This window comes from Diadema antillarum, unplaced genomic scaffold, assembly GCF_040938485.1.
Source record: "Diadema antillarum isolate AM-2024a unplaced genomic scaffold, OU_Dant_1.0 scf00000033, whole genome shotgun sequence".
In the NCBI taxonomy this organism is placed as follows: Eukaryota; Metazoa; Echinodermata; class Echinoidea; order Diadematoida; family Diadematidae; genus Diadema; species Diadema antillarum.
Window position 1 is genome coordinate 2,422,568 of NW_027270922.1, and position 27,552 is coordinate 2,450,119.

Genomic DNA, 27,552 nt, shown 5'->3' on the forward strand with positions numbered 1-27,552 from the left:
TATCCCCTACCCCATCAGACAGCTGATGCTGTTGCAAGCTGCCTCTTCGACAAATTCATTTGCCATCATGGCATCCCTGAATCCATCTACTCCGATCAGGGTCGTCAATTTGAGTCCCGGGTTATGAGTACATTGTGTCAAAAGCTTGACATCTCTAAGACTCGCACCACCCCATACCATCCTCAGTCTGATGGCATGGTGGAGCGACACAACCGGACCTTGAAACTGGAAATTGGTAAGCGCCTCTCCTCCGCCCTCACTGACTGGGACCTTGTCCTCAGTCAACATCAATTCACATGCAATACGACACATCACTCCACTACTGGCTTCACCCCCTTCTTTCTAGTCCACGGTCGTGAGGCAAGGCTGCCTCTCTCCCTCTTCACATCATCAGACCCCGTTGTCCCTTCTCATACACCAGATGATTATGCGAAGACTCTCCTCATCCGCCTGCACTCTGCATTTGAGCATGCTGACGCCAAAACAGCAAAAGCGCGGAACTCACAAAAGTCCCACTATGACAAGTCAGTGCAATTTGTGCCATACAACATAGGTGATAAGGTACTAATGACAAATCCAACTGCATCACGAGACAAGCTAGGTGAAAAATGGAAAGGCCCATATTGCATTGTGCGTAGAGATGAGCAAGGCATCATATACCACCTTTCGTGCATGTCTTACCCAAACTCCCGTCCAAAGGGCATTCACTACAATCGTCTCAAGCCTTATCTTGAGCCTCCACCATCCCCACCTCAACCTGAAAACCAAGTACCACCAACTACCAATGATCAATCGACATCTGTCCTTGTCCCGGTTTTCACAGACACCACTTTACCATCTCAGGAGTTGCCTACAACCCCTACCCCACCTTCCCCCTCCCAGGATGCTCACTCTCGAAACCATGACCCCAGATATCAAACCTAATCAGGCCGAGTTATGTACGACCGCCTGATTATTTTGGCAATCCAGTTCCCTCCGATTTATAATGTTATTTTTCGTCTATTTCCTTGTATCCCCAGGTAACTTTTTCCTTGGAGTCTCACTTACTAACCTCTTTTCTATAATGTGTCACCCTCTTATTACCTTTCTTTCCCCTTTTTTCTATTTATCCTTACATTCCTATTTCTCATCACACCTTGCAATTCACGTCGACCATTTTTTGATGCTTTATGATTTTTGTAATTGTTTGTGAAGAGCTTTACTTCCAATGTTTTGCATCTCTTTTGAGTTGGTGCAGTAATTGTGTATTTTGGTTATATGAATTTTAATTGATCATACCCATATTATTCGCTGAAGCGCTCATTTCCTCCTGTTTGTTTTTTTGTCAATGGACTAGTGATTAGTACTTTTGTTATGTATAATGTATATATTACATGACTTCACTTTCTCTCATATTTGTACGATAATATTGTTGTGATGTAGGCTTAGAGCACTGTGCATTTTATCATATGATAACAATATTTTTTTTTTCACCAATGCATTGCATTTTTTTTTTGAAGTTATTACAGGCATGCTTTCCTTTGTTGGATTTGCCTGTGTCTTTCATTCGGTGTGATACACACGGACAACATAGTTTGAAAGTTGATTGTTGAACATGTGATATCAACATAATTTATGTTTGAACTGTATCCCACCAAATTTAGTGTCTATCATTTGCCACCACACAACTTCATAATTATATGCTACATATATTTACATTAAACTCTATTTAGAAGTTTTATCTAATAATCATATTATATTTGAGCCTCACCATCTGTCTCGTTTCCATGATACTTTAAGAAGCTGACCTTGCCCAGTACAACTAACCTTTCATTGCTACCTCCTCATGTTTTACCTTTGCCAAGTGATCACAATATGTCTGTTAGTTTACACTGATTTTTTTAATGAATTTTAAGGCAAATCCAGTACTTTTTATTTTTTTGATAACATGAGTACCATATGATTTCTTGTTTCTATTGACTAATTGTTAATAGTTTAATGATGACAATGTTTGTTCTGTAGTTTTTCATTTTAATCACAGTTGATGTTATTTTTTTTTTTTAGTTGAGTATTTTGGTTGTTGGTATTTCTCTCCTGAGAATTCTCATGAATTTTGATATTGCGTTTTAATGTATCCTTTAGTGTTTACCATTTTTTTTAAAAATTCTATATGAGCATTTTCCTCACACTGTTTTTTCCGTCTTGCTACAGACAGTTATTGCCCCAATCTATTCCACTTTTGGTTTTCCTTAGTCCACCAAAGTGATTACCTTCAGTGTTTAATTTCATTTTCGACATTCGTGGATATCTTGGGTTCGTCTGCTTGCGTTCTGTATATCTACATTCATTGCATTCCCTTAATAGGTTGATGGAATGTCTCATAATTATATATACTACATCGGATTCAATTGAATCCTAATTTCTCATAATTTTTATGATTTTAGTTGTGTTTTGTATTTTCCACATCTCCTGTTAATATGTTTTTTTTATTTATTTCCGTTCCTAGTTAGATTTCTTTTGGGCAATGCCCTTATTAAGCGATTTTTTTTCTTCAATATCCATCAGTTTGTAATCATGAAACGAGGACGTTTCTTTTTGAAAGATGGAACGAATGTAAGACGGAACGATGGTACCCTAAACATAGGTTCATTTAGAAATCCAGTCCATCCCAAATCCTGTTTACAATTCCCACAGTTGCAAAGTTCATATATCCTTTCATTAGCAATGTCATGGAACTTCTCAGTAAACTCCTGTTTACAATTCCCACAGTTTAAAAGTTACTATATTCTTTCATTAGCAATGTCAGTGAATTTCCCAACAAACTTGTCAAGTAATAGTCCACCATCACAATATACCATTTCCTCTAGTAAACCCCCATTAAACTGATTCTTAATCCTTTCCTTTGTTCTCCCGGTCAAGCCAAGTCAATCCAGACTCCTGTATTTACAATTCCCACAGTCAGTCCTTTGTCTCATAGTTTTATTACAGGTAACCAAAGTAATTCTTACATCACAGACCCCTTGCTTACTGAACCTGATATATCTGACCCTCACATGTTGAGAGGGATCATTCTGGACGCCCCCGTCTTGGGCAGAAGTCCTCAACTCTGATTCTCCCTGGCCATCAGATATATGGCTTTGTTGTAACCTTATAGGGAGTGCTCTTATATATTCGCTGTCATTTTACGCTGGATATACAGATTGTGTATATCTACTATCAATAAATATACATACGTTATGAACTGAATATCGAACTGTGTACTTCGCATTTCTTCGCGTCTGAATGTACAGTAAGAGTTGTGATTGTACCACGCTACATCACCCGACAAGGGACTCACAATTCACGCTCTTACAGTAATATGTTAGAATGTACTTTACGATACGTTACCCACATACTCAGTTCGCAGCCCTTTACACAGCCTTTGTACAGTGCCAAGATACATAATATACCTTTACTCGTAGTATTGCGATAGCTTATTATTATATTTCATGTTGCGACATTGCATATAAAACCCGCCGCACACTATACGACTCACGACTATACAACCTTAAAGGACAAGTTCACCTTCATAAACATAAGGATTGAGAAAATGCAACAACATTAGTAGAACACATCAGTGAAAGTTTGAGGAAAATTGGACAATCGATGCAAAAGTTATGAATTTTTAAAATTTTTGTGTTGGAACCGCTGGATGAGGAGACTACTACAGCTTGTGAGTCATATGCGTACAACAGGATAAAGAAAATGTAAAGAAAATTCAACATATTTTCACTTTTTTCGCATAATAAAAGAGCACTTGACTTGTCTCTTTCTAAAAGCAGGGGGGATAATATTACCCCTAACATATGTCGGTAACGAGTCAAGGGAATATGTACTTTTTTCAAAAGATGGAATTTTGTGAAATTCTCTTTATATTTTCCTTATATTGTTGTACGCATGTGACATCTGAGTTATTCATACACTGCAGTACTCTTCTCATCCAGCGGTTACTACACAAAAACTTCAAAAATTCATAACTTTTGAACGGGTTGTCCGATTTTCCTCAAACTTTCAATGACGTGTTCTCCTAATATTGCTACATTCTCTCAATCCTTATGTTTATGAGGGTGAACTTGTCCTTTAAGACCATGAGACCCGGTCGTACGACCTAGCAACGCTCTATACGATCAGACCACACAACGAGGCTTACGACCTTTCTGGCTTCATTTTTTTTTTTTTAAACCAATGAATATGGAAGAGTACGCAGTGCCCATTGCGTGCGCTTTTATATTCATTGCATAATACTGTATCGTGACTGGCTGAAAGTCCATGACCGGTCGTGGAAATTCAACATGTCAAATCTCTACGACTGGCGCTAAGACCCAGTCGTACGACTGAAACGGGCAACGCTGGTTACGTCACACTTCCGGTCTTAAGGTCGTACAACCGATCCGAAGCGTCAGATACATATCTCGACCTATTGAAAAGAAACAAAGAAACAAACATTGTACAGATGGACAGTTTACTACTGCGCGCGTAAAAGGTGACCTTACCTCTTTCACTTGACTTCCTCGTCGAAAATCAAATTGTGTGCGCTCAATGGGGCTAGATCTACCGTAACAACATGCATAGTGGAAAACTGTCCATCTGTACAACATTTGTTTGTTTGTTTCTTTTCAATAGGTCGAGATATGTATCTGTATTGTCCGTAGCCTATAGGATGTGGGAAAAAATATACTCGCTTTGATTTCTTTTTATCTATTTATTTTAGTGAATTAATTCATTTATTCATCTATTTATTCATTTATTTATTCATTTATCTATTTATTTATTTATCTATCTATCTATCTATCTATCTATCTATCTATCTATCTATCTATCTATCTATCTATTATCATTATCATTGCAGTGCAAGCACGCGTTATAGCGCATGCGCAAAACGGCCCGCATAATGTTATAGGTGCTGACCTTGGAATGCTTCCCGGGATTTTACCAGCGATGCCTATCATACTACTGCGTCACCCGACAATTCCCGCGAGATCTTGGGTAAAATTTGCGAAGACTGAAAGAGGTGTTAGAGGGCAACGGGCACCAATCGCATTTAATTTGCGGAAGAACAACAATGATTGCCAACAACTGTCAGAGTCGCAAAAAAAAAAAAAACACGGAAAAACCTAAACTATGAGGAACGTAGACGCGCCGGAACACTAGTCAAATTTACCCGAGTGATCTCCCGTAGTGCAGTAGGGATATCATTAGTCTTCATTATCTTAATACCTTACGTCAAACAAACTTAAATTTTCGGTTACCTCTCAAATAAATGATATCGATTATTTTTTCTCTAGTCCAGAAATCAATCATACGTTGCATATACCCAATGTCTGGACTAAACCGCATGCTGAAAACCTATCTGCACACACGTAGACAAGAAATTAAAACCTCTATTGTTGCCTTTCCCTTGCTTAATATATAATTAACCGGGGTAATAATTCTAATGAATATGCAATAAACGGTATACTCCCAGGGAGTATGACCCCAGCTTGAGAAGGATGGGCTTAATCTTAGACTTTTAGTGACTGTATAAGATCTCGATCTCCTGTAGTGTTTTTCTCTCTTGATTGTGTATGGTCATAATATGCAAAGTCGCTACTTTCGTAGATGTTATGACTAGAACATTACTTTTTTTGTTATAGCATTGGCATTTACATCTCGTTTATCTGTTTGTATCTTTTTTTCTGACATACTATGTATCCATTTTCATACAGAATAAAACAAGTCAAATCAAATCAAATCAAACGTAATTTTTATAGAATGTAAGTGTGCCAAACCACTCCTTATATCACCTTATCGTGGTTAAAGCGCATGACATTGAAAAGTTTTACACAATCATTGTATCAAGTCTATGACATCACTGAAGAGTCAGATATTGTCTTGTACGGCAACGAGGAAAAATGAAAACGCTTTATTCAGAGAGCTCTCCATCCAATAAAAGATATGGATTTTCCATGTTATTGATGAAGGGTTGTTTAATGTTTGCCATTAAATCTGGAGCAATCGTTCGTCTTCAAAGGGGCTACATGTGATATTGATTGTTCTTCTGTGCGATGTGTCATTTGGTTACTAATAAAAAAAAATCTCTAATGATGCAAAGTTTGTATATAATATATGTTCGAGAATCGAGCTGGTCAAAACATACGTTACTATAAATTGTGTTTTCGTACGATATCCGTTGTAACATGACATACAACAATCCATTTTCACAATTGTTATTTTCCCAAGTGAAATAGTCCATAAGTAACCAGTGTACAAGTACATGATATCTTACATGTTTTTATTGGTTCCTGTATCATCATTGTACTTGAGCATACATATACATACACTGTTGGGGCCACACATTGTTTATACATAAACATCAGTTGTTAACAAGATATTTTTCTTCATTGTCTTTACACAATGTTAGTACAGCAGAAACGTATCAGCAATACAACCGTACAATGAATGATATGACTACTTGCGTGCAGCCTTCATACATAATACACCTAGAAAAAATAGGAGGGAGGGATGACTTGCGTAGAGATAGGATAGTAGCATAAAGAAATGGGAAGGAGAGGTCTGTCTGCTTTCACTAAAGGCTTACGCAAATTAGTTCACCTGGATCACTCATCAGTAAGGCATGACAAAATATTTCTCACCGAGGTACAGGTGAACAATATTACAGTTCATGGTTGGTTATATGATTACGCAATAGATGAAATGTGGCGAAATTTCTACGAAAGAATTTCGTATATCATACACTAGCAAAATGACAACGAAGTAACTGATATCCAGAGAGCAACATTGTTTTTACAGCTTTCCTAAAAGAGTACATGGACTTTCATCTTCGAATTTCAGAAGGAAGAGAATTCCAAACATCGGATCCAGTGTGTCTGATAGATTTCAGAGCCATCACTGTTTTAGGATTATAAAAATGAAATTTATCAGATTGTCTTGTGGGATAAGAATGACATTGTATGTCCTTGTTTGATTGAAATAGTGAGAAGAAAGAAGATGGCAACTGACCATTATCTAAGCGAAACATAAAGAGTGAGTTTTGCAAAAAATTAATGTAATTTATCTTGAGTCTTTTTATTTCAGCGAATAAAGGATCTGAATGGTCTCGATAACCTGGGCTGGTGCACATACGTATAGCTTTCTTTTGTAGAAGTAATAGTAATGTGACTTTTTGAAGTTGCCCATACAATGTTGCAGTATGAAATGTACGGTGATATCAACGAGTTACATAGCATGAATAAAATATTCTTAGGGACATAATACTTAAAAGGTTATGGAGTATACCAACGTTACGAGACACTTTATCAGAGATGTATTGCACATGAGTGTTCCATTTCATATTTTCATTTACATGATATTCCGAGAAATTTGATACTTTCTTTTTGTTCCAGTGATATACCATCCACCGTAATATTCAAATGTTGCATTTCATTTTTATGCTTCTTATTATGAAAATAAATAAAATTTGTCTTTTCAAGTTAAGTGATAATCTATTACTCTTAAACCATACAGACAATTTCAGTAATTCAGTATTAAGGGTTCTTAGGAGTAAATGAAAATCAGAATTTGAGCAGAATACATACATATCTGCCTGGTGAAACATGAATCATCTTAAAGCTAAAGAGCTGTAGCAGCAATATCTCCTCTGGCATAGTAGTACTAAAACAGTCGAGTAATGTGACGTACATTATCAACTCTAAGAATCTTAGGCATTCTTTGCATTTTATAAAGACTAATACCTATGAAATGGAATTCCTCAATTGTAAAAATGCAAGAGTCTACACTATAGGCTCCTATCTGAGTACGTGACAAGTGAGTTACGATAACTTTTGGAAGAACTTTTGATTTGCCCCCAAAACCAACGATTCCGTGGGATACTATAGATTTGAACATGATAGTACCATGTAGTGATTTAAAATCTGATAGCATCGTAGTCATGGCTGGAATTCATGTCAACCAAACAAAGGAAAAACAAGGTTACCACTATTCCATTTCTGTAAAACACTTTAATATCTATAGCAATTCACATTTTACGTAATTGTATAGCAAGCGGTTGCTACTTAGGTCTAGTTACCCACTATTTAATGAATCTTACGCGTTCAATGGATTTCGTCATGGCTTAATTATGAACTGCATTTCATCGATTTCAGCTAAGAATGGAGAATTCTGCGCTTTGCAAACCTCAATACGTCTTTCTGAGTATGTGGCAAGTAGATACGACTTTTTAAAGAGCTATTGGTCTGTGCCAGAAACCAACAATTTCATGTAATGATATCTTTGAAAATGATATTAATATGATTTCAAATCTGACAGCATTTTAGTCATGGTCACATTGAAACGTGTCTGGAACTCATGTTTAGCAAACGAAGGATGTAACACTACTTCATTCCTGTAATTCATATTCTACGCTCGTATTATAGGAAATTGTCAAGTGGGGGAAATTACATGCACGAGGAATACCACGATTAATGACGCAAACCTAAGTCAATAAGTTTATTTTCTAGCTGAGGTGTAATTACTGTCCCGAACTTACTAAGGTGTTATTCTAAACTTGTACATTTCCTCGTAGTAGGGCATTTCCTTCTCGGCAACCTCCCTGATATCATTTGTCACCCCATCAAGAGAAGCGGAAGTGGAGGAAGGTTTAAAACAAGTACTCTTAAAGGCGTTGGCAAACCACAGGTTATAACGCGGAGCCTCGAGGACGTTCGAACACACACTGTGCCACTTCAGGACCACATCGGATGAGGCGTCCCAAGTTACGTAATCCTCGGAGTACGGGATACCCAGTGCGCGGAAGAGCAGTGGAAGTATGATTGCCGGATCCTCCATGAGTTCATCGATGTCGACAATGACCGGGTTGTTATCGACGTTTTCTCGAATGTGGCACCACAATTTGTGGATTTCCCTAAAAGCGTAAAACGTTCCTTCCTCCGGGGGTGGTGCAAAATCCATAATATGGAAGTTTTCCGGGTCCACTTTCGGTATGCCCCATGGTAGGTCTTCTGGATCCACTCCTTCTACTGATTTCAGGAATGTCTTCCGAAGAGATTTGTACGCCTTCACAGGATGTCGTATGAGGAAGCAATGTCGAAAACCACTGGATGGATCAGGGAGGTACTTGTATCGGCTCGGAGGCATGCCGGTGGCCATGTCTTTGATGAAGACAAATTTCGTGGTGGGAAGAATTGAGTCGAATTTTTGCTTTAGCCTAACAGGTCTGTGGATAAGGACAGGAGTAATTGTAGTAATGAATCCTCTTTGACTTCTCATACACGATTAAAGATCATTAAAATACAACGCTTAAGATGTTGATTATGCAGAATAAGAATATTTGAAGATGAATAACATTTTCACTGCATCCTAATTGATATCGACTTACTTAAAGGGTAATTGTAATTTAGATCAAGTTCGCTTGGTATAGTTCTTTAGGTTTTGTAAGCCATTGGCTGATTGGCATTGTTTGAGTCTAGGAGGAAAGGGAAGTAGTGAGTATTCTACCTCATTCCTAGTTTTGAATTCAATATTTTTATAAGTTGCTGAACGTACTAAACAGAATCGACGCAATCACGCCATTGTCTATTGCAACAAGTGCTTATTTTCTCCAAGGATTTAGGATTAAGGTTAGGGTTGTGATAACGGTTTAGGTTTGGTTTGATGTAATGATTAGGATTGGATTGAAGATTACGTTGGTGGGAAGGATGTTTGGCTTAGCGTGCAGATATTTTATGGGAGCAATTCTCGCAGGAGTTAATGTCATGGAATCCATACAGACATGGTACGTTTCGTGGAAAAAAAAAACCACTTACGACAATAGATCGAGATTGAAGCTCTGTGTGTCGACGCCCAAATTCAAACTTTTTGCAGCATCCAGGTAAACCTCTTCGTTACCAGCAATATCAAGAGGAAGCGGATCGGATTTATATAGTTCCCTGGCAAACCTGGAAATGACATACGGCTCGAGCCAGACTTCGGCGCCGTCAACGAAGCTCATGCATTTTGTCATCGCTGTCGACACCGAGCGGGGAACGCACCACATGATGACTCGTGCACGCCCGTCTTCGGTCGTTTTGGGGTCAGTAGCCATTTTATTGCTCCTACAAAGAGTTTTAAGCAGTTTCAAGAAGATATTGTTACAGAGAGAAGGAAGTGCCTCAAACGCAGTAATAGAAAGTTAACATTCACTAGACAATATTAATGTTGCAATACTGGTTCCTTCAAATGATCGAATAAGTGGTAACCATTTTCAGCATCTAAACTGCACCTTTCATTATCATAATTCGAATAAAGATGTAGAGTTTCACAAATCTAATGAACGTTAGTGATCTAAATAGATACCAGTTTGATCGGTAGTTTTGTTTCGAGCGGCTGATCTCCCAGTAGCAACATTTAGAATTAGGAACGTATATAAACCTGCAAATACACACACACACACACACACACACACACATATATGTATATATATATATATATATATATATATGTATAAATGTACATTCTGAATCGATGACCGAGCCCCTATATCGTCGCTCAAGAAAAGACGAACTTCATCTGCATAGTTTCAAACAAGTGTATCAAATTCTTTGGTGAAGAAGCAAAACTATCTAATGGATATGTAGCAGTAGCTAAGCTCGATATCGTACCATGCGCTGTAAAGCTTACCAGTGCACGCCCTGTTTGCGGGAAAAATTGTCCCTCTTCCCTTTGGGATCTCTTCGTGTCAGCAAACCTCCGACGAATGGTCCGATGTTAATTGTGTCTAGCGTTTTGAGTACAAGTATGTGTGTTCGATGTCTCGCAGTGGTACCTTCTATCAAATCTTGGCTCTTTGTTGTTGACACACAACGATCTTACAAACTTTGTGAAGTGGTTCGGTCTCACGGTGGCGTGATAGTAAAGTCAACGTGATTAACTTGCGATAGCTACAAAGCATTTTTAGTTGTGTACCTGACCTTCGTCCGACATAACGACATGAATGTGTAAACGTCAAGTTATACGACCTTTTCAGAATTCATTAATCATATTCTTGATGGTAATGACAATATCTGAATATGAATGTTTTATCAAATCCGTTTATTTGACATTACTTGTAATATATTTTAACCCTGATTGCAATATCCGCACTAAATGAGATATTTGAAGCGTAATGGAAACAAAGACAACAGCTCTGCTCGGTTTCTCTTTCTTTGCTTGTCTCTGTGATGCCATTAATATCACTGACATTTTCTTTTTTATTGTGAGATAAGAATATGAATTAGACAAACATAGAGCAGTGATTTGGTTCAGTCGGTAGCGCGTTGTGCCTCCAGATAATGGACCCAGGTTTGATTCCCTATAGTCGATCTGAGCAATGCTGTGTGTCATCATATAGTGTGGGAGGGTCCCAACTCATGCACGTAAAAGATCATGATTTTACTTGTCGCCAAGAGCAGGGTGCGCACAACCCATATATATATATATATATATATATATATATATATATATATACATCCTGAATTGCTGACGGAAAAACGAACTTCACCTGTATAATTTACAGGTGAGGAAGCAAAAGTACTCTCTGCTATTCTCTTGATCTCGTGCCATGCGCTATATAGCTTACCGGTACACGGCCTGTTGCGCTAAAAATTGTCCCTCTTTCCTTTTGAGATCTTTTCGTGTCAGCAACCCTCCGACGAATGGTTCGATGTTAATTGTGTCAAGCGTTTTGAATGCAAGTGTGTGTTGATATCTCGCAGTGGTACTTTCTATAATATCTTGGCTCTCTCTCTCTCTCTCTCTCTCTCTCTCTCTTTTGGGCACAAGGTGATCTTACAAACTTTGTGAAATGGTTGGTCTCACGGTGGCGAGATAGTAGAGTCAACGTGATTGATTTGCGAAAGCTACAAAGCATTTTGAGTTGTGTGTCTGAACTTCGTCCGTCATGATGAGATGAATGTGTAAACTTCAAGGTTACAGGACCTTTTCAGAGTACATTAGTTTTCTTCTTTGTGATAAAACAGTGTGTATGTAGATATGTTTGTCAAATTAAAAAAAAAACCTAGAGACAGATTTGCTTGATGCAAATTTCGCTATATCTGCAAGATGTATAATTCATTTCCAATTGACCAAAACACACCACGTGGATACCCCATCATTTACACATCAGTAACGTAGCGGTGTCGGCCTGTCCCAGCCTGTCCCAGCCTGTCCCAGCCTCTACGTTACTGATGTGAAGAGTCTATATGCCTGAAATCCACACACTGTGTTTGATCAAGTGCAAAGGAATTATGTATTGTTCCAGATATAGCGAAAGTTGCATGAGGAAATTCTGTCTCCGGGATTTTTTGATTTGTTCAAATAACTTCTACGAGTTATGTCTGGCCGAATAAACGGTTTTGAAAAGGCTATCTACTCAACATAAAGAAGATGACTAATGTATTCTGAAAAGGTCGTGCAACCTTGGTGTTTACACATTCAATTCATTATGTTGGACGAAGGTCAGGTACACAATTGAATTTTTTTTTTTTTTTGCTTTCCCTATTACAGTAATCACATTGACTTCACTATCACGCCCCCGTGAGGTTGAACCACTTCACAAAGTTGTTAAGATCGCTTTGTGTCAACAAGAAAAAGACAAGCTATGATAGAAAGTACCACCTCGAGATATAGAACACACTTCCATTCAAGACGCTAAACACAATCTGCATCGAACCATTCGTCGGAGGGTTGCTGACGCGAAAAGCTCTCAACGTGAAAGGGTGGCAATTTTAACGCAACAAGGCGTGTACTGGTAAGCATCATAGCGCATGGTACGAGATCAGTCGAATAGGAAAGGCTACTCTTACATCCATAAGATAGTTTTGCTTCTTGATAAAAAGTAATTTATAAGGAGAGAAACTTTGTAGAGTGATGAAGCAGTGTCGTTCGTCAACGACTAAGAAGTAATCTATCTGATAGGCCACTATATGTTTTATACATGGTTGTGTAACTGAACTTTTTTTTTCGAACTGCAAAAATGTAAGAGGAGGTTAGATTCTTAAAATTGTAATTATTTGATCTTTTGAAGAACCATGTTTGCAACTCAACTCTTGTCGGGTGGATGTTAGCTCTTTTTCATTTCGTTTCAATCACTTTCTTTCCTCTGGAACAATATCGTCTTTAACCCGATGACCACCATTTGCAGAAGGAATAAAATGGCCACTGACCCAAGAACGGCAGAAGACGGGCGCGCACGAGTCATCATGTGGTGCGTTCCCCGCTCGGTGTCGACAGCAATGACAAAATGCATGAGCTTCGTTGACGGGGCCGAAATCTGGCTGGAGTCATACGTCATTTCCAGGATGGCCAGAGAATTCCGTAAACTATATAATTCCGACTCCGACTCGCTTCCTGCTGAATTTGATGGTAACGAAGAGGCTTACCTGGATGCAGCAAAAAATTTGAATTTCGGAGGTGACACACAGAACTTCAAACTCGATCTATTGTCGTAAGTGTTATGTTTTATTAAACTTACCATGTCTGTTTGGCAGTGTTTGTGTCAAATTTGTTTAATATACTCAGTAATGAAATAAAGAAACAATATAATGAAAAATAGGAGTGAGGACGAATACTTACGACTTGCCTTTCCTCCTAGACTCAAACAATGTCCAATGGCTTGCAAAACGTAAAGAGCTATGCCAAGTAAACTTGAACTCTTGATCTAAATTACAATTGCTTAATGGTTTTGTTTATCCTATTCGAGAAGTCAATAAAAAACAACAATAACAAAGCATGTCTATGATATCTTTTGTTCTTATCCACAGACCTGTTAGACTGAAGCAAATATTCGACTCGATTCCTCCCACCACGAAATTTGTCTTCGTCAAAGACATGGCCTTTGGTATGCCACCAAGCCGATACCAGTATCTGCCTGATCCATCCAGTGGTTTTCGACATTGCTTCCTTATACGACATCCTGTGAAGGCGTACAAATCCTTTCGGAAGACATTGCTGAAATCAGTAGAAGGAGTGGATCCCAAGGATCTACCACAGGGTATGCCGAAACCAGACCCAGAAAAATTTGATGTTATGGATTTTGCACCGGCACCGGAGGAAGGAACGTTTTACTTTTTCAGGGAAATCCACGAATTGTGGTGCCACATTCGAGAAAACGCCGATAACAACCCGGTCATTGTCGATATCGATGAACTCATGGAGGATCCGGCAACCATACTTCCACTGCTCTTCCGCGCACTCGGTATCCCGTACTCCGAGGATTACCTAACTTGGGACGCCTCATCCGATGTGGTCCTGAAGTGGCATAGTGTCTGTTCGAATGTCCTCGAGGCTCCGCGCTATAAACTGTGGTTTGCCAACGCCTTTAAGAGTACTTGTTTTAAACCTTCCTCTACTTCCGCTTCTCTTGACGGGGTAACAAAGGATATCAGGGATATTGCAGAGAAGGAAATGCCGTACTACGAGGAAATGTACAAGTTTAGAATAACCCCTTAGTAAATTTGGTACACCAATCAAACCCCTACCAGAAGGTCCTCTTTTTGGCGTAAGTTTGCATTAAAAAAAAATCACTGTAATAATATTATGATCGTCCTCGTGTATGCAATTTCAACCACTTGCCACAGAAAATTTCAGTTAGTGTGAACTTAAAATGCAATTTACAGGCATGAAATTGTGGTAACCTGCTGTATCCTTTGTTGACTAGAAGTAAATTCCAGACACTTTTCAATGTGACCATGACTAAAGTGCTGTCAGATTTGAATTCACAAATGTCATTTTCAAATCCATTATCACAGGAAATTGTTTGCTTCCGGAGCAGATCAATAGCTCTTTAGAAAGCTATCGTAACCTACTTGTTCTCATACTCAGACACACGAACTGGCCGTAGGCACAGACTCTTCTATTTTTCACTGAAATCGATGAAATTCAGTTCATAATTCCGTCATTGTGAAATTCTTGAATGCATGCAGTTTATAGAGTTGATAATGTACGTAGCTTTACTCAACCTGAAGGACTAAGAGGAGAAGTTGTTATAAATTAATTTAGAAAGCTTAGCGTGCTCTTTAACTTCGATATGAAATGTATAGAATGCATACATTTCATGGAGTTGAAAATGTACATCACATTACTCAACTATATGAGTACTAACATATCAGAGAAGATGATGCTTTTACAACTTTTAATTTGATAGACATAACATTTTATAATTTTATAGTATTTATGATATAGTATTTATGATACGACGAGTGCCAGGTGACTTTTCACAACTCGTTGAACCATTCCCGGCAAACTCCCCAGTTTCCCCGGAATGCAAAATCGAACTTAATGCTAAACATTTTCGCCCAAAATGAATCGACCCTAAATGTATTACTTTTAAGTCTTACCCCCTGTTCAGACACAAAATTTTCATACCGAAACGTGATAAAGAAACGTCGTATAATTTTTAACCGTAGAGGTAACGGACCATTCGAACACATATCTCGACCTATTAGGGGGGAAAAGAAATTGTATAGATGCTTAGTTTGTCATTTATCATGTTGTCATGGTCGCTGTCACCCCGTGGAGATAAATATGATATCGAACATAAATGTATTAACCTTAGTAAACCCTTAATTTTATACATTTTAACCCTGAATGATTTTTGTGTTTTGTCTCTGTTTGGAAGGGAAGGAAATCTGAGGTCAAATGATATGTTCGGAAAGCTGAGATGAGATTATTGTTATACACTGTATATGAAGAATGGATCGTGGGTGAATGGGCAACTGAAAAGGTAGAATTTTCTGCTTATAATTTTTGTTTTATGTTGAAAATGGTTTATGATATATTTGCAAAGATGGCTTTTGATTATTAATAGGTGGTTGGGGGGGGGGGTATGGGGCACAGAGCCAAATAAAGATTTAAGTTGGTGAAGATGTGATGAGATGATGATGATGATGATGATGATGATAAGGCTTATTTATCATATGTTTGCATTATTTCATCATTTTTAATGAGGATTATTGTATTAATATAAAATTGTGGAATATAATTACACCACTGTTGTTATCATAACGCAGGAACATTATATGTATTGATATTTGATTGACTGATTAATATTTGACTGTTTGTGTGTGATATATGTATATTTTGTGTTGCAGTAATGTAAACTTCAATAGTGTTTTTTTTTTTTGTACACCATGTAGGTGCATTAACCTGCCATTCGTTTTGAATGAAACGATGGACCTGGTTTTTTGTATACATGTCATTCTAACACTTCCTTGAACTCGAATAAAGTCATGATTAAACAAACCTGAGACAACCCTATAAATGTAAGACATTTCACCGCATTAACATCTAAAGAACCATCAATGTAATTAAAAGACAAGGTACCATTTTATAATGTTCTGTTATTGGATTCTTTTTACCCTTTTTTCAGTTTTGGTAATTACAGGCAGCTGTTTTACATGACAGTATTAAAACACGAATATTGTAGTTGGACATATAGGCAACCTTCAAAGGACCTACCGTATGAATTAAAGAAGAATCCGTTGAGTGAAAGAAAAAACCTGCTAGAAAGAACACTGTCCCACAGTGAGAAACACAATGTGAAACACGGAGTGAATATAGAACGAACACAGTGTGGAATCTCGTCACATTCTGTTAAATTAGAGCGTTTTAACGTCATGAGCACATTGTGAATCATCCTTTCACAGTACGGATTCACAGTGTGAAACAACATTACTATGTGAGCTTTCTGTGCAAAAGTACACCACAATTCGCAATCATCTTCACACTGTTGTATTCGAGCGTTTTCGCATAACAGTCGACCATGTAAACACATTGTGAACACACTGTACCGGTAAAACTTACCGGTACGCGGTCTGTTGCGCTAAAAATGTCCCTCTTTCCTTTTGAGATCGTTTTGTGTCAGCAACCCTCCGACGAATGGTTCGATGTTAACTGTGTCTAGCGTTTTGAGTGTAAGTATGTGTTCGATATCTCGCAGTGGTACTTTCTATCATATCTTGGCTCTCTCTTTGTTTTGTTTTGTTTTTTGTTGTTGACACAAGGCGATTTTACAAACTTTGTGAAATGGTTGGTCTCACGGTGGCGAGATAGTAAAGTCAACGTGATTGATTTGCGAGAGCTACAGAGCATTTTCAATAATTGTGTGTCTGAAGTTCGTCCGACATGATGAGATGAATGTGTAAACTTCAAGGTTACACGACCTTTTCAGATATAGTTTTCTCCTTAGTGGTAAAGACAGTGTGTCAGTAGATATGTTTGTCAAATATGGCAAAACCCTAGAGACAGATTTGCTTAATACAAATTTGGCTATATCTGGATGATGTATATTTCATTTCCAATTGACCAAACACACCATGTGGGTAGAAAACTATCCCCTCTACACATCAGTAACGTAGCCGTGTTGCCCAGTTCCACCCATTGAGTCCCGCTCGTTGGGGGCACAATTTCGTGAAAATGACTATGCATCCGCATTTGGGCCAACAGTGAAAAGCGAAGTCACAAGTGTTGCACATTCAGTTCAGTCATTTTCGAGAAATTGTGCTCAACGAATAGAACTCGTTTAAATGGATGGGACAGGCCGACACTTCTACGTTTCTGACGTGAAGAGTGTATATGCCTCAAACCCACACCCTGTGTTTCATCAATTGCAAAGGAATTATGCATGTTCCAGATATAGCGAAAGTTGAATGAGGAAATTCTGTCTCCGGGATTTTTTGATTCGTTCAAATAACTTCTACGAGTTATGTCTGGCCGAATAATCTACTCATACACTGTCATTACCATAACGAAGATGACTAATGCATTCTGAAAAGGTCGTGAAACCTTGGTGTTTACACATTCAATTCATTATGTCGGACAAAGGTCAGGTACACAATTCAAAATATTTTTGTTGCTTTCGCTATTAAAGTAATCACATTGACTTCACTATCACGCCACCGTGAGGTCGAACCACTTCACAAAGTTGTTAAGATCGCTTTGTGTCAACAAGAAAAAGACAAGCTATGATAGAAAGTACCACCTCGAGATGTAGAACACACTTCCATTCAAGACGCTAAACACAATCTGCATCGAACCATTAGTCGGAGGGTTGCTGACGGTCTCAAAAAGGTCTCAAAGTGAAAGAGGGGCAATTTTAACGCAACAAGGCGTGTACTGGTAAGCATCATACCGCATGGTACGAGATCAAGCGAAAAGGAAAGGCTACTATTACATCCATAAGATAGTTTTGCTTCTTGATAATATATATATATATATATATATATGTATATATATATATATATATATATGTATATATACATATATATATGTATGTATGTATATATATATATATATGTATATAAATTATATACTCGTTTTGCATATAAGTAATCTATAAGGAGAGAAACTTACTTGAGTGATGAAGCAGTGTCGTCCGTCAAAGACTAAGAAGTAATCTACCTGATAGGCCCCCATATGCTTTTACTTGATTGTGTAGCTTAACTTCTTTGTTTTTTCAAACTGCAAAAATGCAAAAGCAGTTTAGATGCTGAAAATTGTAATAATTTGATAATAAATTGAAGAATATATTTGCAACATAACTCTTGTTGAGCGGATGTTAGCTCTTTTTCATTTCGTTTCAATCACTTTCTTCCCTCTGGAACAATAATATCGTCTTTAACCGGCTGACCACACTTTGCAGGAGGAATAAAATGGCCACTGCAGAAGACGGGCGTGCACGAGTCATCATGTGGTGCGTTCCCCGCTCGGTGTCGACAGCAATGACAAAATGCATGAGCTTCGTTGACGGGGCCGAAATCTGGCTGGAGTCATATGTCATTTCCAAGATGGCCAGAGAACTCCGTAAACTATATAATTCCGACTCCGACCCGCTTCCTGCTGAATTTGATGGTAACGAAGAGGCTTACATGGATGCAGCAAAAAATTTGAATTTTGGAGGTGACACGCAGAACTTCAAACTCGATCTATTGTCGTAAGTGTTATGTTTCATTAAACGTACCATGTCTGTATGGCAGTGTTTGTGTCATATTTGTTTAATATACTCAGGAATGAATTACAGAAAAAAAGAAGATGTAGTTTAAAAGTAGAAATGAGGACGAATAATTACGATTTGACTTTCCTCCTATGTCAATGTCAATGGCTCGCAAAAGGTAAAGAGCTTTACCAAGTAAACTTGGAACTCTTGATCTAAATTACAATTACACTTAAGTAAAGTGATCGCATACCTACGTTCATACAGGTATATGCTCGTCATTATCCTTCTGTAGTGTTACTCTTTTAAGTCAATTAGGATTTGGTGAAAGGTTCTTCATTTTCACATAAAAAAATCTGTGTAACCAACATCTTTAGCGTGTCATCTTAATTGTTTTGTTAATCGTATATTAGAAGTCAATTTAAAAAAACACACACAATACTATGATATCTTTTGTCCTTATCCACAGACCTGTTAGACTGAAGCAAATATTCGACTCGATTCCTCAAACCACGAAATTTGTCTTTGTCAAAGACATGGCCTTCGGTATGCCACCAAGCCGATACCAGTATCTGCCTGATCCATCCAGTGGTTTTCGACATTGCTTCCTCATACGACATCCTGTGAAGGCATACAAATCCTATCGGAAGACAATGCTGAAAGCAGTAGAAGGAGTGGATCCCAAGGATCTACCACAGGGTCTTCCGAAAGTGGACCCAGAAAACTTCGATGTTATGGATTTCGTGCCGCCACCGGAGGAAGGAACGTTTTACTTTTTCAGGGAAATCCACGAATTGTGGTGCCACATTCGAGAAAACGTCGATAAAAACCCAGTAATTGTCGACATCGATGAACTCATGGAGGATCCGGCAACCTTACTTCCACTGCTCTTCCGGGCACTCGGTATCCCGTACTCCGAGGATTACGTAACTTGGGACGCCTCATCCGATGTGGTCCGTAAGTGGCACAGTGTCTGCTCGAACGTCCTCGACGCTCCACGCTATAACCTGTGGTTTGCCGACGCCTTTAAGAGTACTTGTTTCAAACCTTCCTCTACTTCCGCTTCTCTTGACGGGGCGACAAAGGATATCATCGAGGTTGCCGAGAAGGAAATGCCATACTACGAGGAAATGTACAAGTTTAGAATAACACCTTAGTAAGTTCGGTACACCAATCAATCTTCTGCCAGAGGGTCCGCTTTTTGACTTAAGTTTGCGTTAAAAAATCACTTTAATGATATTATGGTCGTCCTCGTGTATGCAATTTCAACCAATTGCCACAGAAAATTTCATAAGTATGAACTTAAAATCCAATTTACAGGAATGGAAGTGTGGTAACCTGCTATATACTTTGTTTAATAGGAGAAAATTCCAGACACGTTTCAGTGTGACCACGACTAAAGTGCTGCCAGATTTGAATTCACAAATATCATTTTCAAATCTATTTTCACAGGAAATTGTTTGTTTTCGGAGCAGATCAATAACTCTTAAAAAAGATGTCGTAACCTATATACTTGTTCTCATACTCAGACACAAGAACTGGCAGTATTAGCACAGACTCTTCTATTCAAATCGATGAAACTCAGTTCATAATTCCGTCATCGTGAAATTCTTGAATGCATGCCATTTATAGAGTTGATAATGTACGTAGCTTTACTGAACTATTTGAGTACTGGAAGAACTAGGGGAGAAGTTGTTATAACTTTAGTTTAGATAACTTAGCGTGCTCTTTAACTTCGGTATGAAATGTATAGAATGCATACATGTACATGAGTTGAAAATGTACGTCATATTACTCAACTATTTGAGTACTAACATATTAGAGAAGATGATGCTTTTACAACTTTTGATTTGATAGACATAATATTTTATAATTTTATAGTATTTATAATACGAACAGTGCCTGGTGACTTTTCAGAACTCGTTGAACAATTCTTGGCAAACTCCCCAATATCCCCGGGAATGCAATATCGAACGTAATGCTAAACATTTTCACCCAAAATGAATCGACCCTAAATGTATTACATAAGTAAGTCTTACTACTGTTCAGACACAAAATTTTCATACCGAAACTCGATAAAGAAACGTCGTTTAAATTTTAAACGAAGAGGTAACGAACCTTTCAAACACATATATCGACCTATTAAGGAAAAAAGAAATTGTATAGATGCACAGTTTGTCATTTTTCATGTTGTCATGGTCGCTGTCGCCCCATGGAGATAAATAAGATATCGAACATAAATGTATAAACCTTAGTCCACCCTTATTACACATTTTAACCCTGAATGTTATAACCGGAGACAACGCTATAAATGTAAGACATTTCACCTCATTGATATCTAAAGAATCATCAATATGTAATTGAAAAACAAGGTATCATTTTATGATGTTCTATTGTTGGATTCTTTTTTTTCAGTTTTGGTAGTTACAGGCAGCTGGTTTACTTGACAGTATTAAAACAAGAATATTGTAGCTGGACATATAGGCAACCTTCGTAGGACCTACCGTATGAATTAAAGAAGAATCCGTTGAGTGGAAAAAAAAACCTGCTAGAAAGAACACTGTCCCACAGTGAGAAACACCATGTGAAGCACGGAGTGAACATAGAACGAACACAGTGTGGAATCTCGTCACACTCTGTTAAATTAGAGCGTTTTAACGTCATGAGTACATTGCGAATCATCCTTTCACAGTACGGATTCACAGTGTGAAACAACATTACTATGTGAGTTTTCTGTGCAAAAGTACACCACAATGTGCAATCATCTTCACACTGTTGTATTTGAGCGTTTTCACATAATAGTCGACCATGTAACCTCATCGTGAACACCCTGTGGGACACTGTTTTCTTTCCAGCAAGGAATGAGGCTGTTTAACTGATATATCACTTTTCTGCATTAGCAGAATACGGAATTTGGATTGAAGCAAGGCATGATAGATTTATGTCTCCAATATTGCAAACATCGTTAATGTAGCAGAAAAAGTGGGAAGCATTAGTCTATAGCAAAGGAATTGTAGTGATGATTTAGGTGCGTTAACCTGCGGGGGCTAAATAAAAAAAGAAATTAATAGTGCCGTGTTATGTGATATAAATGATCAGGACGTAAAATTTGGAATGATTTTATATCAGAGGGGCTGTAGTACTGGTCAGATTACGTCTCTATATGATTTGTAATTGTAATGCAATGGGCTTACGATGTGCGGTCTGCTTTATTTTCCCGTCCTGAACATTCCTTTTATTTGAAATTGATTAATAACAAACTTGAAAGTTCCATTTTCATTGTATATTCTGATGTTTGAAATATTATTGAAAATGATCAAGCTTTATTTCTTATAGGGATGTTGAAAATACAAAAATAAAACCAAACCACAGCAAATCAATACATGGGCAAGGGAATGAGATTTTGTAGTTTGTCCTTATTTTTTCTGGTACATTTTGTTTTTCCTTCCAATATAATCAGCAATGCATGTATTTAACTTGTGATTCACGTTGAGCTTGTTGGGCAATGTATCGAGACAACAATTCAGACTTCACTCAAAGTCAGTATGTTTGTTTATCTATTTATTTATTTATTTATCTATTTATTTATTTATTTATTTATTTATTTATTTATTCCATGTGAGAAGATGACTGGATAACCAATATTCAGTTGCACTAGCTGGTCTTCCATGGGGTCCAGTTGGATGTGAGGCGGGACCACTTCACCAGGTTATGCACCCTGCTCTTTGCGATGATTGATCTTTTACGTGCCTGAGTTGTGACCCTCTCATACTGTTTGATGACAAGCATCATTGTTCAATTCGACTTGGGAAACAAACCTGGGTCCATTATCTGGAGGCACACGCGCATCCTACCGACTGAACGAAATCACCGCTCTATGTTTGTCTAATTTATATTCTTATCTCACACTATGGTAACACAGAGACAAGCAAAGAAAGAAAAAAAAACGAGGATAGTTCTTGTCTTTGTTTCCTGATACGCTGCCTTTATCACATTATGTGTTGATATTGCAATTAGGATAAATTGTTTTACAAGTAAAGTCAAATGAACGTATTTGATAAAACATTCCTACTCAGAAACTGTCATTACCATGAAAATATGATTAATATAGTCTGAAAAGGACGTATAACCCTTATACGCTACACATTCATGTCATTATATGGGACGAAGGTCAGGTTCACAACTTAAGATGCTTTGTAGCTATCGCAAGTTAATCACGTCGACTTTACTATCACGCCACCGTGAGACAGATCCACTTCACAATGTTTTTAAGATCGCTTTGTGTCAATAAGAAAGAGACAAGCTATGGCAGAAAATGCCACTGCGAGATATCGAACACAATCTGTATACTTGCACTCAAAACAGAGACACAATTAACATCGAACCATTCGTCGGAGAGTTGCTGACACGAAAGGATCTCAAAAGGAAAGAGGAACAATTTTCGCGGAACAAGACGAGCACTGGTAAGCTTTACAGCGCATGGTACGAGATCAAGCATAGCTACTGCTACATATCCATTAGACAGCTTTATTCCTTCTTCACCAAAGAAATTGATACACTTGTTTTGAAACTATGCAGATGAAGTTCGTCTTTCCTTGAGCGACGACATAGGGGCTCGGTCATCGATTCAGAATGTATGTACATGTATATTATACAAATAGTGAATGGTTACGAGTGCGATGGTACAAGATTTCACCGAGTGCGAAATCTTGTTCCATTGCACGAGTAAAGACCATACTATATAGGCCTATATATAGTGTGTGTGTGTAATTTTAAATGTTGCTACGTGGAGATCAGCTGCTCTCAACAAAACTACCATTCAAAATGGTATCTATTTAAATCGCTAACGTTCGTTAGATTTTGTGAAACTCTACATTTTTATTCGAACTACTATAATGAAAGACCAGTTTAGATGCTGAAAACGGTTACCACTTGTTTGATCATTTTGAAGGAACCAGTATATATTGCAATATACCTCTTGTCTAATGAATATTAGCTTTCTATTATTGCGTTTGAGTCACTTCCTTCCCTCTGTAATATTGTCTTCTTTAACCTGCCTAAAAAAAAAAAAATTGTAGGAGGAATAAAATGGCATGTGACGCGAACGTGGCAGGAGGTGACGGAAACGCACGCATCATCATGTGGTGCGTTCCCCGCTCGGTGTCGACAGCAATGACAAAATGCATGAGCTTCGTTGACGGCGCCGAAATCTGGCTAGAGCCGTACGTCTTTTCAAGGATGGCCAGGGAACTATACCATTCCGACTCGCTTCCTCTTGATATTGATGGTAACGAAGAGGTTTACCTGGATGCAGCGAAAAACTTGAATATGGGAGGTGACACACAAAACTTCAAACTCGATCTATTGTCGTAAGTCTTATGTTTTCGAAACGTACCATGTCTGAATGGGTTCCATGACATTAGCTCCTGCGACAATACCCCCCCCCCCATTAAATTCCTGCATGCTAAGCCAAACATAAATTATGTCTACAAACATAACCTAAACCTAAATCTTAATCCTCATATCAAAGTAAACCTAAGCCCCTATCATATCCCTAACTCTAACACTAAGTCATGTTAGAGAAAATAAGACCGGAATAATTGTCGCAGGAGCAAATGCCGTGTCACCATAGTCACTGTCTGTATAAACAGTGTTTTAGTTGCATTTGCTTATTACAGTCAGTAGATATTAAGAGAAAAACTTAATTAAAGATAGGAATGAGGGTGATTCCTTGCGACTTGCCTTAACTATCAATGCCTTAGAAAACTTCAAGAGCTATGCCGAGTAACCTTGAACTCTTGATCTGAACTGCAATTCCCCTTTAAGTAAGTCCATGGTATACACATTTCCATTCGGACGTGGTGAAATGTAGTTGATCTCCATGATTTGTTTTTAAATTCTATCTAGCCAACATCTTAAACCAAGGATTTCATTCATTTTCATTCGTGTATGAGAAGTCAAATAAGATACATCACTGTAATCACTTCTGTCCTTATCCACAGACCTGTTAGACTAAAGCAAATATTCGACTCGATTCCTCCCACCACGAAATTTGTCTTCATCAAAGACATGGCCTTTGGCATGCCACCAAGCCGATACCAGTATCTGCCTGATCCATCCAGTGGTTTTCGACATTGCTTCCTCATACGACATCCTGTGAAGGCATACAAATCCTTTCGGAAGACACTGCAGAAATCAGTAGAAGGAGTGGATCCCAAGGATCTACCACAGGATATGCCGAAACCAGACCCAGAAAACTTCAATGTTATGGATTATGCACAGCCACCGGAGGAAGGAACGCTTTACTTTTTCAGGGAAATCCACAAATTGTGGAGCCACATTCGAGAAAACGTCGATAACGACCCGGTCATTGTCGATATCGATGAACTCATGGAGGATCCGGCAACCTTACTTCCACTGCTCTTCCAGGCACTGGGTATTCCGTACTCCGAAGATTACTTAACTTGGGACGCCTCATCCGATGTGGTCCGTCAGTGGCAAAGTTTCTGTTCGAACGTCCTCGACGCTCCGCGCTATAATATGTGGTTTGCCGACGCCTTTCAGAGTACTTGTTTTAAATCTTCCTCTACTTCCGCTTCTCTTGACGGGGCGACAAAGGATATCAGGGAGGTTGCCGAGATGGAAATGCCGTACTACGAGGAAATGCACAGGTTTAGAATAGCCCCTCCGTAAATTCGGGACACTAATCAAACCTCGGCTAGAAGAGTCAATTTATTGACTTAGATTTGCGTTAAAAAAATCATTACAATAATCATGATAATCTTCCTGTATGCAAGTTTCTCCACTTGCCAAAGAAAATTTGAGTTAATGCATGTATGAACTAAAAATGAGATTTACAGGGATGAAATAGGGATAACCTGCTGCATCCTTTGTTTACTGGAAATAAATTCCAGACACGTTTCAATTTGACCACGACTAAAGTGGTGCCAGATTTGAATTCATAAATTTCATTTTCAAATCTATTATCACAGGCATAATTCCGGAGCAGATCAATAACTCTTTAAAACGCTATCGTAACCTACTTTTCACATATTCAGAAACACATACCGGCGTTAAGCAGAGACTCGTCCATTTTCACTAAAATTGATGAAGTTCAGATCATAATTCTGTCATTGTGAAATGCATTGAATACATGCGATTTATAGATTTGATAGTTTATTAATTTTGATAACGTAACATCACTCAATTATTTGGGCAATAAAGAACTAGGGAGCTGTTGCCATAACTTTTGTTTAGATAGGCTTTGCCTGCTCTTTAACTTTGGTATGAAATGTATAGAATGCCTAAGTTTCATATAAAGTTGAAAACGTACATCACATTACTCAACTACGTGAGTGCTGATATACCTAAATTGTTGCTGTTACAACTTTTGTTTGGATAGACTTATTGAGCTCTTTAGCTTTGAGATGATCCGTGTTTCATCAGTCAGATATGCAAAATATTCTACTTGTATACTTACCTGTATCACTTTTGGACTATTTTAGAAAAGGGATTGTTTTTATATGTCATGTTACAAAGAATACCATACTAAGATACAACTTACAGTATATTTCGGCCAGCTCGATCCTTAAGCAAACTTAATTTGCGATAGTGAGGGAATGACACATCTCAGACAAACAATCAACATGTACCCACCTAATGACAACGATGGCTCCAGTCTTAATGGCAATCATTTACACAATAACCGCTAGACACTCATAACATAGCAAATTCATATCCTAAATAGATGGAAGCTCTTTAAATGACGCGTTTTCGGTTTTGTATATCTCGTTGCCGACATGGTCAAAGTCAACCAAACCACCCGAAGAGAATGACTCTTCACTGATATCATAGACATGACATAATAATGTTCTAAAACTATTCAGTGTTATGACAAGTTGACATTGAAAGTAGATTGCCACACTTACATTTCATACAAATTAAATTTGATTTGATTTGACCTTCTTTTATTTCTGTATAAAAATATATACAAAGTTTTTTTTTTCTAAGAAAAAAAAAATATAAACAGATATATTTACGAGTGGGGCCCATCCTAGTCAAGTTGGGGTTATACTTCCTGATGGGAGTATACTGTTTATTGCATATTCATTTTGAATTATCATCCCTCACAAGTGTAAGGGAAAGACGACCAAATAAGTGGTTTTTATTTTCTTCTTGCTTGTTTCTACAGTTAGGTTTTGGGCGCATCGTTTGTTCCAGACTAGAAAATGTAGATATCGATACCATTCGAATGAGAGGTATACGAAAATTGCAGTTTGTTTGAGATAAGACTTTAAGAAATAAGGCTAATTATATTTCATACTGTCCAACGGGCAATCATTCAGTCCAATTCGACCATCCTTCGTCCGTGCCTACATTAAAAGCGATCGGCACCAGTCGCACTCAAATACCTCTTTGAGGGTGACGATGTGGTATGAAAGGTAAATCCCCAGGTAGCATTCAAGTTTGTATATACTAACAACGTCTTGCGGACCGTGTCGCGCCTGTGCCATAACGTGTGCTTGTACTGCAGAAGACCTGACAAGAAACTCAATCCGGGATTAATTCCCTGTTATATATATATATATATATAA

General features: G+C 38.1%; 4 protein-coding genes across 4 annotated transcripts; 3 read left to right on the top strand and 1 right to left on the bottom strand.

Annotated features, from left to right (window-relative positions):
• Positions 1–5,916: 5,916 nt before the first annotated feature.
• LOC139742863 (uncharacterized) lies at positions 5,917–10,096 on the bottom strand. Its single transcript, XM_071653378.1, has 2 exons — positions 9,819–10,096; positions 5,917–9,229 (listed from the first exon to the last, which is right to left on the bottom strand). The coding sequence occupies exons 1-2, from the start codon at positions 10,094–10,096 to the stop codon at positions 8,542–8,544; spliced, it is 966 nt and encodes a 321-aa protein (XP_071509479.1). The 3' UTR covers positions 5,917–8,541.
• A 2,577-nt stretch (positions 10,097–12,673) lies between these two features.
• On the top strand, positions 12,674–15,812 carry LOC139742873 (uncharacterized). Its single transcript, XM_071653388.1, has 3 exons — positions 12,674–12,778; positions 13,172–13,474; positions 13,791–15,812. Exons 2-3 carry the CDS (start codon positions 13,182–13,184, stop codon positions 14,476–14,478), a joined length of 981 nt encoding a protein of 326 aa, XP_071509489.1. The 5' UTR covers positions 12,674–12,778; positions 13,172–13,181; the 3' UTR covers positions 14,479–15,812.
• A 2,877-nt stretch (positions 15,813–18,689) lies between these two features.
• LOC139742896 (uncharacterized) lies at positions 18,690–20,824 on the top strand. The gene is made up of 2 exons (XM_071653406.1): positions 18,690–18,958; positions 19,428–20,824. Exons 1-2 carry the CDS (start codon positions 18,714–18,716, stop codon positions 20,113–20,115), a joined length of 933 nt encoding a protein of 310 aa, XP_071509507.1. The 5' UTR covers positions 18,690–18,713; the 3' UTR covers positions 20,116–20,824.
• A 2,977-nt stretch (positions 20,825–23,801) lies between these two features.
• On the top strand, positions 23,802–27,496 carry LOC139742885 (uncharacterized). The gene is made up of 2 exons (XM_071653396.1): positions 23,802–24,327; positions 24,961–27,496. The coding sequence occupies exons 1-2, from the start codon at positions 24,047–24,049 to the stop codon at positions 25,649–25,651; spliced, it is 972 nt and encodes a 323-aa protein (XP_071509497.1). The 5' UTR covers positions 23,802–24,046; the 3' UTR covers positions 25,652–27,496.
• Positions 27,497–27,552: the final 56 nt, after the last annotated feature.

What these genes read in the sequence shown, in the direction of transcription:
- LOC139742863 (XM_071653378.1), bottom strand. Translation starts at nt 10,096, where the DNA reads ATGGCTACTGACCCCAAAACGACCGAAGACGGGCGTGCACGAGTCATC. An exon ending in TTCAATCTCGATCTATTGTC is followed by an intron (nt 9,230 to 9,818) that starts GTAAGTGGTTTT and finishes CCTTATCCACAG; the next exon opens with ACCTGTTAGGCTAAAGCAAA.
- LOC139742873 (XM_071653388.1), top strand. Translation starts at nt 13,182, where the DNA reads ATGGCCACTGACCCAAGAACGGCAGAAGACGGGCGCGCACGAGTCATC. An exon ending in TTCAAACTCGATCTATTGTC is followed by an intron (nt 13,475 to 13,790) that starts GTAAGTGTTATG and finishes TCTTATCCACAG; the next exon opens with ACCTGTTAGACTGAAGCAAA.
- LOC139742896 (XM_071653406.1), top strand. Translation starts at nt 18,714, where the DNA reads ATGTGGTGCGTTCCCCGCTCGGTGTCGACAGCAATGACAAAATGCATG. An exon ending in TTCAAACTCGATCTATTGTC is followed by an intron (nt 18,959 to 19,427) that starts GTAAGTGTTATG and finishes CCTTATCCACAG; the next exon opens with ACCTGTTAGACTGAAGCAAA.
- LOC139742885 (XM_071653396.1), top strand. Translation starts at nt 24,047, where the DNA reads ATGGCATGTGACGCGAACGTGGCAGGAGGTGACGGAAACGCACGCATC. An exon ending in TTCAAACTCGATCTATTGTC is followed by an intron (nt 24,328 to 24,960) that starts GTAAGTCTTATG and finishes CCTTATCCACAG; the next exon opens with ACCTGTTAGACTAAAGCAAA.